Genomic DNA, 12500 nt, shown 5'->3' with positions numbered 1-12500 from the left:
TGTGTGTGTGTGTGTGTGTGTGTGTGTGTGTGTGTGTGTGTGTGTGTGTGTGTGTGTACAGATTTTTTAAAATAATATCCCTTTCGTCAGATTTTCAGAATATATAAGTCAGATCTTCATATCACGACTAGCTAAAAAAAATCACGATATCATTGATAGTGAAGTGATGCAAAAAGTTTGTCGTTTTTCATTAAGCTACAATTTTTTAAAACTATTGATGAATCTTCTAAAAATGAGATAAAAATTTTCTTCTTTCTTTTTTAGATAAAAAAATATATATTAAAGTCACAATAGTGAATATATTATAATAATTAATAAAATTACTTACAAAAATAGTTTTTTTACAAATTTGTTAATTCTATTTTTCGATGATAAACTTTTTGCACCGACTTAATAAGTTTTCAAAAACCTATGCTACTCGCGAATCTCACAAATTCGACGCATCCTTGGTATCTATCAGACCAATATGACTGATACGTGGGTTTCTATTGACGGGTGAAACAGGGCTCCCATGGATCTCCAGATCAAATTCTGAAGTGGTCAAACATTTTCCCATAACTCGGTTCCATCTATCAGCACTTTCGTTGGCAACCATGTATGTTTTTGTGATTTTTGGCTCTAAACCATCAGTGTCAGATCTTTCGCAAGCTCTTAATGCTTCTTGGTGTATAATAATTTCATTAGTAATATATGCTTCGCGACGTATCCTATTGCGTAACTTACAACTCATATCAGGAATACACCACCGTATTAGAATCATTACTAATGCCACAACATTCTGCAAAATATGCAAATATATTGCAATATAATTATTATCTTATTTGTTAAGATAAAATAGATAAATCTACATAAAATGCAAATATTTTAAAAAATAAAATCTATTTAAAAATAACATACCTCAAAAACGACGATAAAAGCTAATCTAGCCGCTAATATATGCCAGAACATAATGTTGTATTTATACTTGTTTGATGAGTTTGGTGGTTCTCTATAATCTGGATAGCGGCAGATCTCGATTGGGACTTGATTCAATGTCATATTTGGCTGAGTTCCACCCAGATCGCTAGTATTAAATTTTGCTAGAGAATGATCCAGGAAACCTTCTAATGAATAATTATCTGAAACCGTTATGCGGTAAACTAGTCTCGGTATAAAGTTTGAAGTAAAAGCTATGATGAATGCCTAAAAAATAAAAATTAAATAAAATTTCAAACAATTATAAATTATTTGAAAAATTTAATTATAATTTGTGAAATAATGCTATTTTCAATTATAAAATCATTGATAGATTTTAAGTCACATCTTTAAAAATTACATTTGCTACGTTCAGCAAAAAAAAAATAATTTTATAACTGTAGTAAGAATCTTTAATATGATTGATTTATATGTACATTTAGATTTAATAAGGAACTGATGGCAAAAGAAACAATCTAATTAAAAATTCTTACAACAGTTATATGTAAAATTTCTTTTTCTACTGAGCGCATTCACCATAACTGGTGAATTATAAAACTTACATTTGTGATAACAGATAGTTTGGAAATAGAATCGAGAATGCGGTACCATATGCCTATATCTCTGACACGCTGTCCAACTGGCCTTCTATACATGGTTAATAACTTTTTCGCGTCCAATCTCGTCTCGAAAACATTATTTAGTAACGCAAAGAACGGTGCTAATGGAAATGCAGCAACGAAGATCGTAACAAATCCATATTGTAGCACTATAAAAAAAAATTATAACTATGTATATTTGACAAAATTTTTTAATTACATGTATTTCCAACATATATTTCTAATAATAAAAATATACATTACTTTAATCAATTATTTATTATTCTTTGATAGAATAAACGATGTTTCTTTTTGTATTTACCCATTTCTAAATATTCAGGAAAAAGACTTCTAGGTCCCCATTGGACTAATTTATAATCTCTGACCCATTGCAAATATTTTCTAGATGAATATCTTTTATTCGGATCGTCCAACTTTTTCGAGCCCACGTGAACTTTCAAGGTGTTCAACCATTTGTAAAATAGAGGAAAGAGCATTTCCAAGATAGTATTCATGGCTTGTTTACCAATCATAATAATGCTCAGTTGGATGCATAATTCCAAGAGACAACCACCCGGTCCACATTCTTCTTGTCGAGAGCCAAAGAAACGATTATAATTTCCTGGATAACCAGTGAATTTCCCCTTGAAAAATGCTATATAAAATATAGAGGCGTAATAATTCACAAACTCCAGTAAATAAATTTTTAGAGTCAAACTATCGTCAAATTCAGTCTGAGTACGAAGTAATTCAATCTGAAAATAAGAAACGAGAATTTTCATATTTATTAAGATTAATAAAATATTTTTAGTCTTTATTTTCATAATTTATTTTTAAAATTATTAACTTTAATTAATATATGTACACACATGATAAAAAAATAATTTAATTCGAATTATTATTTTAAATAAGTTTTTTGATACATTTTAATAGATAGATCCTTATAAAATTACCTCAGTCAAATATTCGGCCAGCCAAACATAAAGCCAATTAAATAAAATGATACAACAGAGATTAATGCAGGCGGCAGTTGCGGTAGTGAACAATATAGCATAACTAGTTACCATTGGATGTCCAGAAACACTTAATGCAGTTAAAACAGACATTCTGTATAAAACTACTCCAAGAACAGCAGCCATAGCTACAATTATCTGTAATATTATCATATAAAATCCTAATAAATTTTTGTATAAGACAATATATAAATATTATTAACATATCAAATTATATTCCTATAAATATTTTTTTAATAACAATTTTTTTTATATTGTGGAGATTAAACATACCAAAAGTAAAACAACTGAAAAACTGAGAATCGTAGCGGGTAATCTCATCTTCCAGTATGGCACTTGCGGTTCTTCTACATTTATGACAATATTGACAGATTTCTTTTTAATATGCGCAAGTCTTGCTAAGTACTGTGGCCTAGGATATTCTTCTTGAGCATCTAAACCAGTTAAATCCCATCTATGGGTTATTTCGGCAGAATATTTCTTCCATAATTCAAGGAACAGTGTGGCTAAAAATGATTATATCGTTGTACAATTATATAAAAAATGTTATTCAAACATAACAATTTTATAAATAATTCATTCATAAGCTATTATTAATAATTTTAACATACCCCATAATGACATAAATATAGAGAAAAATACTGTCGATGGATTGTCGAACAGATATGTAATTCTCGAGTGTAAACACGTTTGCTTTAAATTCCAAAAGTCACAAAAATGATCACATAATGGACACATCGCGATTGTATTGTTACCAATACAAACATCTTCGCTCGGTTCATTGTGATACAAAGTAGCGCAACTGTATATGAAGCACAAGAGACCGACGATACTAGCTGGAATTAGCATATGAGTGTAAAATCCCAACCAGGCGAAATAGAGCCCGATCTTCACCCCAAAGTACTCTTTGATGTAATCCAAAGGCTGATAATGAAGGCATTTTCTTAAACTAGCCCATTCAGTATACAAAAGATATCGCATTGAGTCCGGAGTGTGTAGATTTCCCTGAAACATAAATAGTATATTTATATATATCGAGTGAATTAGTTTACTCCATGCTCTAAAATAATTTTTATAATTTTGAAACCGCGCTCACAGTAAAAATAACTTACATCATGAAGCGGATACGCTGCAACGTATGTATGTTCGGATATCAGTCTTTCGACACCAAATGCGAAATCGTCCTCCTTGGTTTCTGTGAATCTAGTTCTGTCCAATATAAATTGCACAATACGCGATCGAGTCGCCGATGTGAAAAAATTGGGCGAATCCAAATCGAATAAATAATCTTTATCCCTACTATACACCGCTGTAAAGTTCTGCCTCATCGTCGGGAAAATAGTTGTGTCGACATAATATTTATTCATGATGCGCCGGAATAACGAATTGACTTCCTCGATAATAATGTTACTGCTTGTCTGAGGCATGTGACAACCAGGCAGTTCTCTCATTGGCAGTCTGAGTTTCAATATTTCAGCATATCGTCGCAAAACTTCCTTGGGCGCGTGAATCTTTATGAAGTGCAAGCCATTTGATTCCACTTGTTCGTACTCCAATTGTAGCCCTTCTTTTTCCAGATTCTTCTCAAATATCTGAAAATATAACGCGAATTTGTTGTAAGATAGAACTGATATATACTTTATTTAAATAGTAATTTGTATTCTTACTCTTCTACGTTCGACACTGCGGTAGGTCTGTGCTTCCCCGTTATACTCATCCCACACGAGTACGAAATCAACTGAACGTATCTCATCACGAAAATATAAACTATATCTTGTACCAGAAACAGAAAGCTAGAATATATCAAAATATTATATTCATATTTTTTTTAATCCTTTTATATCCTGCGCTAGTAACATGAATTTTAATTTTTCCATTAGCAATAGGAGTCTTCGAGAAACAAAGCAAATTTTTTATTCCGGATTATATAAAAATTAAAAAAAATTCTAATATATCTTCTAATATATAAAGCTTTAATAACGAATTTTTACCATCATGAAAGTCGAATTGTATTTTACTTATTTATTATAGACAATTTAAATTTATCTATTAAGATTCATAATCAAAATCTATTAAGATTCATAATCAAAATATCAATAGTGATTTTAGAAGATCCCAATTGCCGGCAGAGTTAAAAAAGTAATTTAACATAACTGTAATTTAACATAACTTAATCTATTATTCATCAGTTTTTATAATTATACAAAATTAAGAGTTTTCATTAGTATTTCTTTAAAATTAAAAATAACTTTTAAAATTAGCATTTTTAAAGGCATTGTTATTATCAATTGTAATATCATAATTCATTTTATTAATTATTGACTACAATTATATTGAAAATATATGTTATAATAGTTTGTTATACAATAATAAGATATAAATGAGACAACAACTCTAGTGACCACTAGAACCACATTTATCATCTTACTTTAAATCATAGAACACGTGAAAAAATCGATTCTTACCAATCTTGTGTCATGTATATTGTTCTTCTTGTCCATGTAACTTTCATTTATAATCGTTTCATTTGTGTCATTATTCACAGTGGATGGATCATCCATAGAGCAGAGATTATCCAAGGAAACTGCGCTGTGCATGCTGTTCACACTCATATCGTCCTCGTATAAGGTATTACGAATGCTTTGATACAATGTTTGTTGGGAGCCTTGGTTCAAACTGTTCTGCATCGACTGATACAAGCTTGATTCGGGAACACTGCTTTCACGTCGTTGCGCGCATGTAAGAGAAACCTCTTCGTCATCCTCTTCCATCGTTTAATAAATTCGTGGATTGTCAAACCCTACTTTATGCAAATCAAACAAACGTATGCATCGTGCAAATCGAAAGGAAAAAAAAATCAAGAAACATATAACAATTGATATCCCATTGGTATCTTCTGGTATATAATAAGAATGATTAAAATAGCAATGAAAATAAAATCTGTAATTGAGAGGCTTCTCATATTTCTTTAATTTTAATGACTTTATTCTTTAAACAAACATTTTTAATATTGCATATAAATATGTATAATGTATATGGTAATAAAATTATAATTAAAAATAAATTAGTCTGCTGTTTTCACAACAAGTGAAAATCTATAATTGAGGCTTTTCATATTTTTGCAACTTTGCAAGGCATGATCTTCATTCTCTAAACATACATATTGTGTATGCATATAGCAATAAAATCATTTATAAATAAATTATATACTGTTTTCATTTGCTAAAGCTAACCAAAATGTAATGTGCTTTTGAGAGTTAGATCAAGCTTGCATCCAGAAAATATAATCGCAAGACCCATTGTAAGGCCATTTAAAATCATGCTCTTTGTTTCATTTTTTTTTCCAACAATATCATCGAAGAAAAAATTACATTCTTACCTAATGCTATCCTCGGGTCCATTTACTTTGCGATACTGCCACGTTTATCTTTGGAAGACTGCGTTTTAATCGAACTGCTCTTGTAAGGCACGGTCTATATCGTTGTAAAAAGAATAGAGTAAAAAATTTACAATTATCATTGTTTTTGCTGTATGATACGAACTTCGAAATGATAGTTACATGCTGTATCACATACCGAATAATAGACCTACGTCACGCGTGGTCGTCGCCTTTTAGAGAACCCACCAAAATCCCATCTCATCCGACGCACTGCAGGTACAGGAGCGTACATACGTGATGTTCACGTGATTATCAATGACTAATAAACTAACTTTCGAGCTTATAATCACACCGTGTTTATTGCTGCGAAACGTGAAAACTATACCTGTTTCATTTTTCATCATATAACAAAATAATTTAAAACATATACTTCATATACATATTACAATCATAATTATTATGAGGAAATAGATCCAGCAGATAGAGTCCTCTTATTCTTATACATAATAAAATTTCTTATACATATACAGGGTGTACCGCGAGATTTTTCTTGCCGCTTACAGGAAGATATAAGATAGGATCGAGATGAACACAAAAGTCATATCGCTATATATCGTTTAGCGATGTTTGCAATAATAATGGAGATATTAATTTTTGTAATTGTACTAATGAGAGCACATCAAGAGAAACACTCCAGCTCGAGATATAGTCCGACTTAGTTTATCGAGCATTGACTGTCAGCAACGCGTTGGAGAGGCAAAAGGGGGAAGCGCGCTGTTGCTCGTAATTGTACTTTCATTAATACAATTACAAAAATTAATATCTCTATTATTATTGTGAATATTGCTAAATGGGGCTTTTGTGTTCATCTCGATCCTACTTATCTTCCTATGAGCAGTAGGAGAAATCTTACGAGACACCCTGTATACATAAGTTTGAAATTATTAAACTTTTTATTAAATTTTTATTAAATTTTCATTTGTTTACGATAATACATTTTGATTTATCATTTTCCGCGAATGAGACATAAATCATTCTTTTCTATACTAAAGTATACAAAATGAATTATTTAATATTAGAATGTAAGCGACTATCTCCGCAAATGATTGATTATTATAACACATCTAGAAAAGATATACACATGTATATATAATGTTGCGGAAGTGAATTTCCGCAGAGATACTACACACTATCGTAGGAAATATTTCACTTTACGATTTACTTTTTAGTTCGTTTTATTTCAGTGTAGTTTTGTAAATTGGAAGTTTATTTAATATCCATATGTGTACAAAACGTTCGACCTATATCACTTTTAACTAACAAAATTTATTAGTTATTAATTGGAATAAACGATAAAAATGTTTGATATTCCTCATATAAATACTATATATACATATATATAATTGTAGTTTTATGCAAGAAATGTGTGATCCTATTTGTCAATGTACTTCTTATCCTATAAACACATTTGCAAAAATGTATTTCAATAACAAAATACTTATTATTGAGATATGTGGATTACATAAACAGATCTTAATACAACTTTATATATATAATAATATATATACATATTATGTACAGAAAGTCATATTTATCAAATTACTAAATAATATATGCAAATATATTATACAATGTGTTTTTATATAAATCTTTCCATTCATCAAGAAAGATCCAAATGTATACAAAGTAAATACATTGAAATTGTTATTCTGAATATTTTAAGAAGTTAAAGATTCAATTTTTTTTAGCAGAAAATGATGAATATATGGTAATCATACTTCCTGCATAACTAACGCATTGAGTTCCTCTTCTCCTGGACACAACACTGCATCGATGTTATAAAAAGCAGCGTGAAGCGTTATCATAAACCAAGAAACTCCTGAAAGAGAAGAATATAAATTTAATTACTTTCTGTATCATACAATTCTATTTTGAAGATACTCTTTTACCTACCAAGTACCCAAAAGACAGCTGCATGTGCACCTACTAGGTAAAATACAGGCAGTGAAAAAATTCCAACTAAAGAATACACTTGCGCCAAAGTTAATCTATGATTTAATATCATCAATTCCTGTTTCGAATGTCGCTGAGACAACTTATAACATATTCCAAGGGAAGCGACAACTGCCAGCAACAACAGAGGTGAAGTAAGTCTAAAAAAAAATTATAGATTTTGTCTCTCTCTCTCTTTCACATATAGTTATATAAAATCATATAAAAATAATTAATTAACTCTGTTCAAGTCTATTTGACCCAAAATATAATTGAGTTTTTAATTAATATTTTATTTAAAAACTTTCCTGTATAATATTTGATAACTTTGTTAATGCAATTCTTTATCTTTTCTCTGTAAAAATGTATTTGTTATTTTTTAGAACTTTTATCATATTGACCCACAATATGATTATGTATTAAATTTAAATTAAAGACCAGTAGGATTAATAGAATTATTTTTAGATATTAATAGATTTTATAGATATCATTAATGCAATATTAAGTATTTCTTACAAGCAGTATATCACTAGTCCAATAAACACAAACAAATAATTGCTCTGGAAATATTCAATGTTCTTCACAATCCGCTTGCTCAATCTACTTATATTGGGTGGCGGTCTGATGTTGTTTGTGTTAAGGAACAATGACCATGGTCGAATATTTGCTTTTCTATGCTCGATCCAGTTTTGGGCTTGAGGATAGCCTACAGCTATCTGTCCAAGTGGCAGCTGAGGTAGTTGCAAAAATTCAAATCTATGAAATAACATAAGCAGAAAAATCAATTAATACAAATAATCAGACAATACAGGAATCTTTATATCCTGATTTTCTATTCTGCGTTTTCGATTTCTTCAACATCAAAATCGCTTTCGTGAAATATGTTCGAATTATTCACGTTGATGAGTTATTCATAACAAGTTAGTAATTAAATCTTTCTTACTAGGTTGCTACGTCAACGCACAGTATGGCACTTGCTTATAGGTTAAGTTAGATAAATCTTATATAAATCTTAGGTAAATCTAAAAGGAAAATGTATATTCATTACCCATTCGTAATTTTATGATTATCTGGCGGGGTCTGCATTTCCCCCATTGGGACTTCCACGTGTGCCATGACTTTCTGAGGCAAAAAATAATACTCCAAAATTATCCTATTTTTATCCGCTGTCGAAGACTCGCCTTTTGTTGTACGTATTCTGCTCTCTTATTTTAGTTCACACTTTCTCGTTTATTTGTGTTTGATCTCATATCTTTCTTTTCTCCTAAAAGTGTGGATACACACACACACACACACACATATATATTTTCCTTTTAAAAATAACAGAAAACGTAGAGACGCTGCAGAACAATGAACAAATTTGATGTAATCTACGTTTATACCGGGTGATCTTAATTATCCATGCAAGAACAATGCAAGTGAATGGTGTATGATATTTGAAGCTGATATGTATCTATGATCTCATGTCAGAATTCAAAAAATAGAAATAGAACTCTACTTATTAATTTTATAATCAATACGAAATACACGAATTTTTTAGAAAATAATTTTAATAAACGTTTGATCCTATTAAAAAAAAATTATTTGTTTTTAACAATATTAAGAATCTTTATTTTAGACGCATATGTAAGAAACACAAATAATTTTTAAATATTTGTGTTCACATTAGATAACTTTATTACATATTTCACGTGTGATTTTCTTTAATATTATATGTACCGAATAACAGTACAGAATAACATACTAAGTTTGCCAAAAAAATATTTTACCTGAAATAAAGACATGATTTTTGCTTTCATAAAATAGTTTTTTATTTTAGATAAAAATCTTTTTCAGTGATTAATATGTTTTTCGAACTTTTTTTTTTTAAAGCTTGCTCTATAATCTATTTTTTGTTTCTTGTTTCTTGTCTTTTGTTATTTTTTACATCTTGTCTTTTTGCTTCATATCCGATTTTTTATTTTATATCGTCCGAGATAAAAGTTAACGAATTTCGAAAGAAACAAGAAATACCTAGCAAAAAAATACAATTGATAAAACGGTTGCAAAGAAAAAAAAAGCAAAAGTAAAAAACAAGAAACAGGAAACAAAGAGTTCATTGTAGAATAGGCTTAAATTTTTTGTCATGGTTGATTCTCAATCAGTAATGTTTTCACATCCGTAAAATATTAAAGAAAGCCGGAAAATTTAAAATATAGGTATCGAAGACCGATTTGTGATCAAAGTGAAGTCCGAAACTTCTTACTTTTTAATTTGAATTTTAGAATGTAATTGTACTTTCGCAACGGATTTTAAAAATGATATTATGCAACATCATTTGAAGATTAATAACACGGAAACAATATATTGAATTAATGATGAAGAATAAAAAAATAAATTATTAAATTCGTATTTCGTTAAAAAATAATTTTAAATATTTGAGGAATAACATCATTAAAATTTAAATAATTTATTATACTAAAAAAGAAATTATAAGTCATGAGAATCATCTGTAAAAATAATTTGGATTAATAGAATAATTTTCTATCTTAGGAAGTGCCTAATATCTAATCTTTTTTCCGATAAAGAATGACGTCATTTAAGATTTCTATGACGACTATTCTGGCTAGATATATATATATATATATATTTATATATATTCTTTATCCAGTTGAGATAGTGCGATACTCGTGTGTACACATCAGGGGAAACGTACTGCTTCTATTGAAATGTTTTTCTTGTGATGCTCGCTATCTCAAACATCCAGACTTCCTTCGAATCCACCTGCAGAAGCCCACCCGGATATGTATCTTTTTTGCCATCAGGGTTCCTGGTGCAAATCGTGCTCGGCGAAACTTCGTTTCGCTCATCGTCGAATTTCCATAGTACATCGCGCAGGAAAAGTTTATGCATTCTTATTGCATGTATATTGTTCAGTTGACTTTCCAATTAATAATCGATCTATATCTGCTTAAGCACATTATATTGTTGATATATGTATACTATATTCGATTCAAAAAGATCGAGTAATCTAATTATATTGAATTCTAATTATTGAATTATATTGAATTATATTGAATTATATTGAATTATATTAATACTATAAATAGTATTATTATTTTTTTTTTTAAGAAGTTTATTGAGTTAAAAATTCTTTTAAATAATTATAAATTTTATAAATTACTATTCTTATTCAGAATTAATGAGATAAAAACAGAAAGATGAACATACATTTTTAAGCTAAATTATAAAAATGTAAGAAAAGAAAATTGAAAAAAATCTTTAAAAATTTTTCAAAAAATTTTATCTATCAAATTAATGAAAATAATGTCTGAATAATTTAAGAAATAAGAAAGAATAATTAATTCGAGAGAGGATGAAGAAAGGAATAACAAAAGAGAAAAGATTTAACGTAAGGGTGCCGCTGTCACACGAGCCGTTCCTGTTTTCGATGCCTCTTTCCACGTTGGCCAGCCACAGGTTGCAGCTGCTCGACGAAAATTTCTCTGCAGTGAAACTTTTGTCGCAAGAATGAGTTTATTTCCGTAAAAGAAAACAAGAACTCCTGAGGCGTCATAGGTTCATTGTGATGTACCTTGTGAGACACTATATAGAAAACCATATCCTACGTTAATTAAGAACCAATAAATTGTATTCCATGACGAAATTCGATGTGGTCCGTCGTTAAAACCATCGGCCTTCGGTTCCAAGACGAGGCGGTCCCAAAGAGATGAAATAGTCGACGGCAGATGTCCAGCCTGGCCGAACAGCTGCTGCAATATCGCACAGTGTAGATATATCGCTCGTGATACTCGGGCCAATAATTGCTACCTCGCGATCCGTCGTTTTTACATCGTGTTGATGATCCTTTAAAGAATTAAAAATAGACGAAACGTGCTTTAGTAATGATCGAATCACGAGCGTCGAACGATCGACAATGTCAGGATGAAAAAAATTTGGACCTAGCCAGAATCTTTCATATCCAGCATTTCTATCAATTAATTTGAATCTTGATTGAATTCTTCATCTTTTTCTAGTTCTAATTGTAAAAATTAGAAAAAACAATAAATGGAACCGAAATTAAAGTTAACTTACAATGACAGAAAACAATCTCCTACTGGGATTTAACTTTACTATTATATACGTTCAAAATATTCAAGAATGTTCCGACATCCTTTTATCTTATTTAATTCTTTGTTCTATTGTTGAACAAATAGAACTCAGTATAATAACTTATCTCATAGTTAAATATTTGAATCAATATACAATTGTAAGGTAAATACTGGCCCAGATAACACAAAGAAAGACATAAGAAATGTGTCTTTGGCATATAAAAAAATGTCTTTAAAGATGTCTTATATCTGTGTTGTCTAGGAAGTTGTCTTACATTTTTTACATGAAAAGACTAAGTAATAAAAATTCTCCAAGTAATAAAAATTCTTTGATTCATGTTAGATCAGCCAAGCAAATAAAGTTGGCGAATTACTTGATGTTTGTTCATTTGCAGAAAAAAATTTAAATCGCAAAAGATTGATATAGCAATCGAGATATACATATAATACAAAATAATAATTTAAAAAAAAT

General features: G+C 29.7%; 1 protein-coding gene across 3 annotated transcripts; it reads right to left on the bottom strand.

Annotated features, from left to right (window-relative positions):
* Window positions 1-388: 388 nt before the first annotated feature.
* LOC108687191 (anoctamin-1) lies at window positions 389-9306 on the bottom strand. 3 transcript variants are annotated; one of them, XM_018192844.1, is made up of 13 exons: window positions 8986-9306; window positions 8454-8693; window positions 7899-8098; window positions 7724-7824; window positions 4234-4359; window positions 3679-4158; window positions 3178-3571; window positions 2840-3072; window positions 2507-2704; window positions 1876-2308; window positions 1518-1723; window positions 898-1182; window positions 389-778 (listed from the first exon to the last, which is right to left on the bottom strand). In XM_018192844.1, exons 1-13 carry the CDS (start codon window positions 9051-9053, stop codon window positions 428-430), a joined length of 3315 nt encoding a protein of 1104 aa, XP_018048333.1. In that variant the 5' UTR covers window positions 9054-9306; the 3' UTR covers window positions 389-427. The 3 variants fall into 3 exon arrangements, with proteins under 3 accessions (XP_018048333.1, XP_018048331.1, XP_018048332.1); XM_018192842.1 differs by lacking the exons at window positions 7724-7824; window positions 7899-8098; window positions 8454-8693; window positions 8986-9306 and adding exons at window positions 5032-5369; window positions 5946-6039; window positions 6142-6222; XM_018192843.1 differs by lacking the exons at window positions 7724-7824; window positions 7899-8098; window positions 8454-8693; window positions 8986-9306 and adding exons at window positions 5032-5366; window positions 5946-6039; window positions 6142-6222.
* Window positions 9307-12500: the final 3194 nt, after the last annotated feature.

This window comes from Atta colombica, unplaced genomic scaffold, assembly GCF_001594045.1.
Source record: "Atta colombica isolate Treedump-2 unplaced genomic scaffold, Acol1.0 scaffold200, whole genome shotgun sequence".
Classification (NCBI taxonomy): domain Eukaryota; kingdom Metazoa; phylum Arthropoda; class Insecta; order Hymenoptera; family Formicidae; genus Atta; species Atta colombica.
The sequence above is the reverse complement of the archived record's forward strand: the minus strand, read 5'-3'. Positions and strand labels throughout refer to the sequence as shown.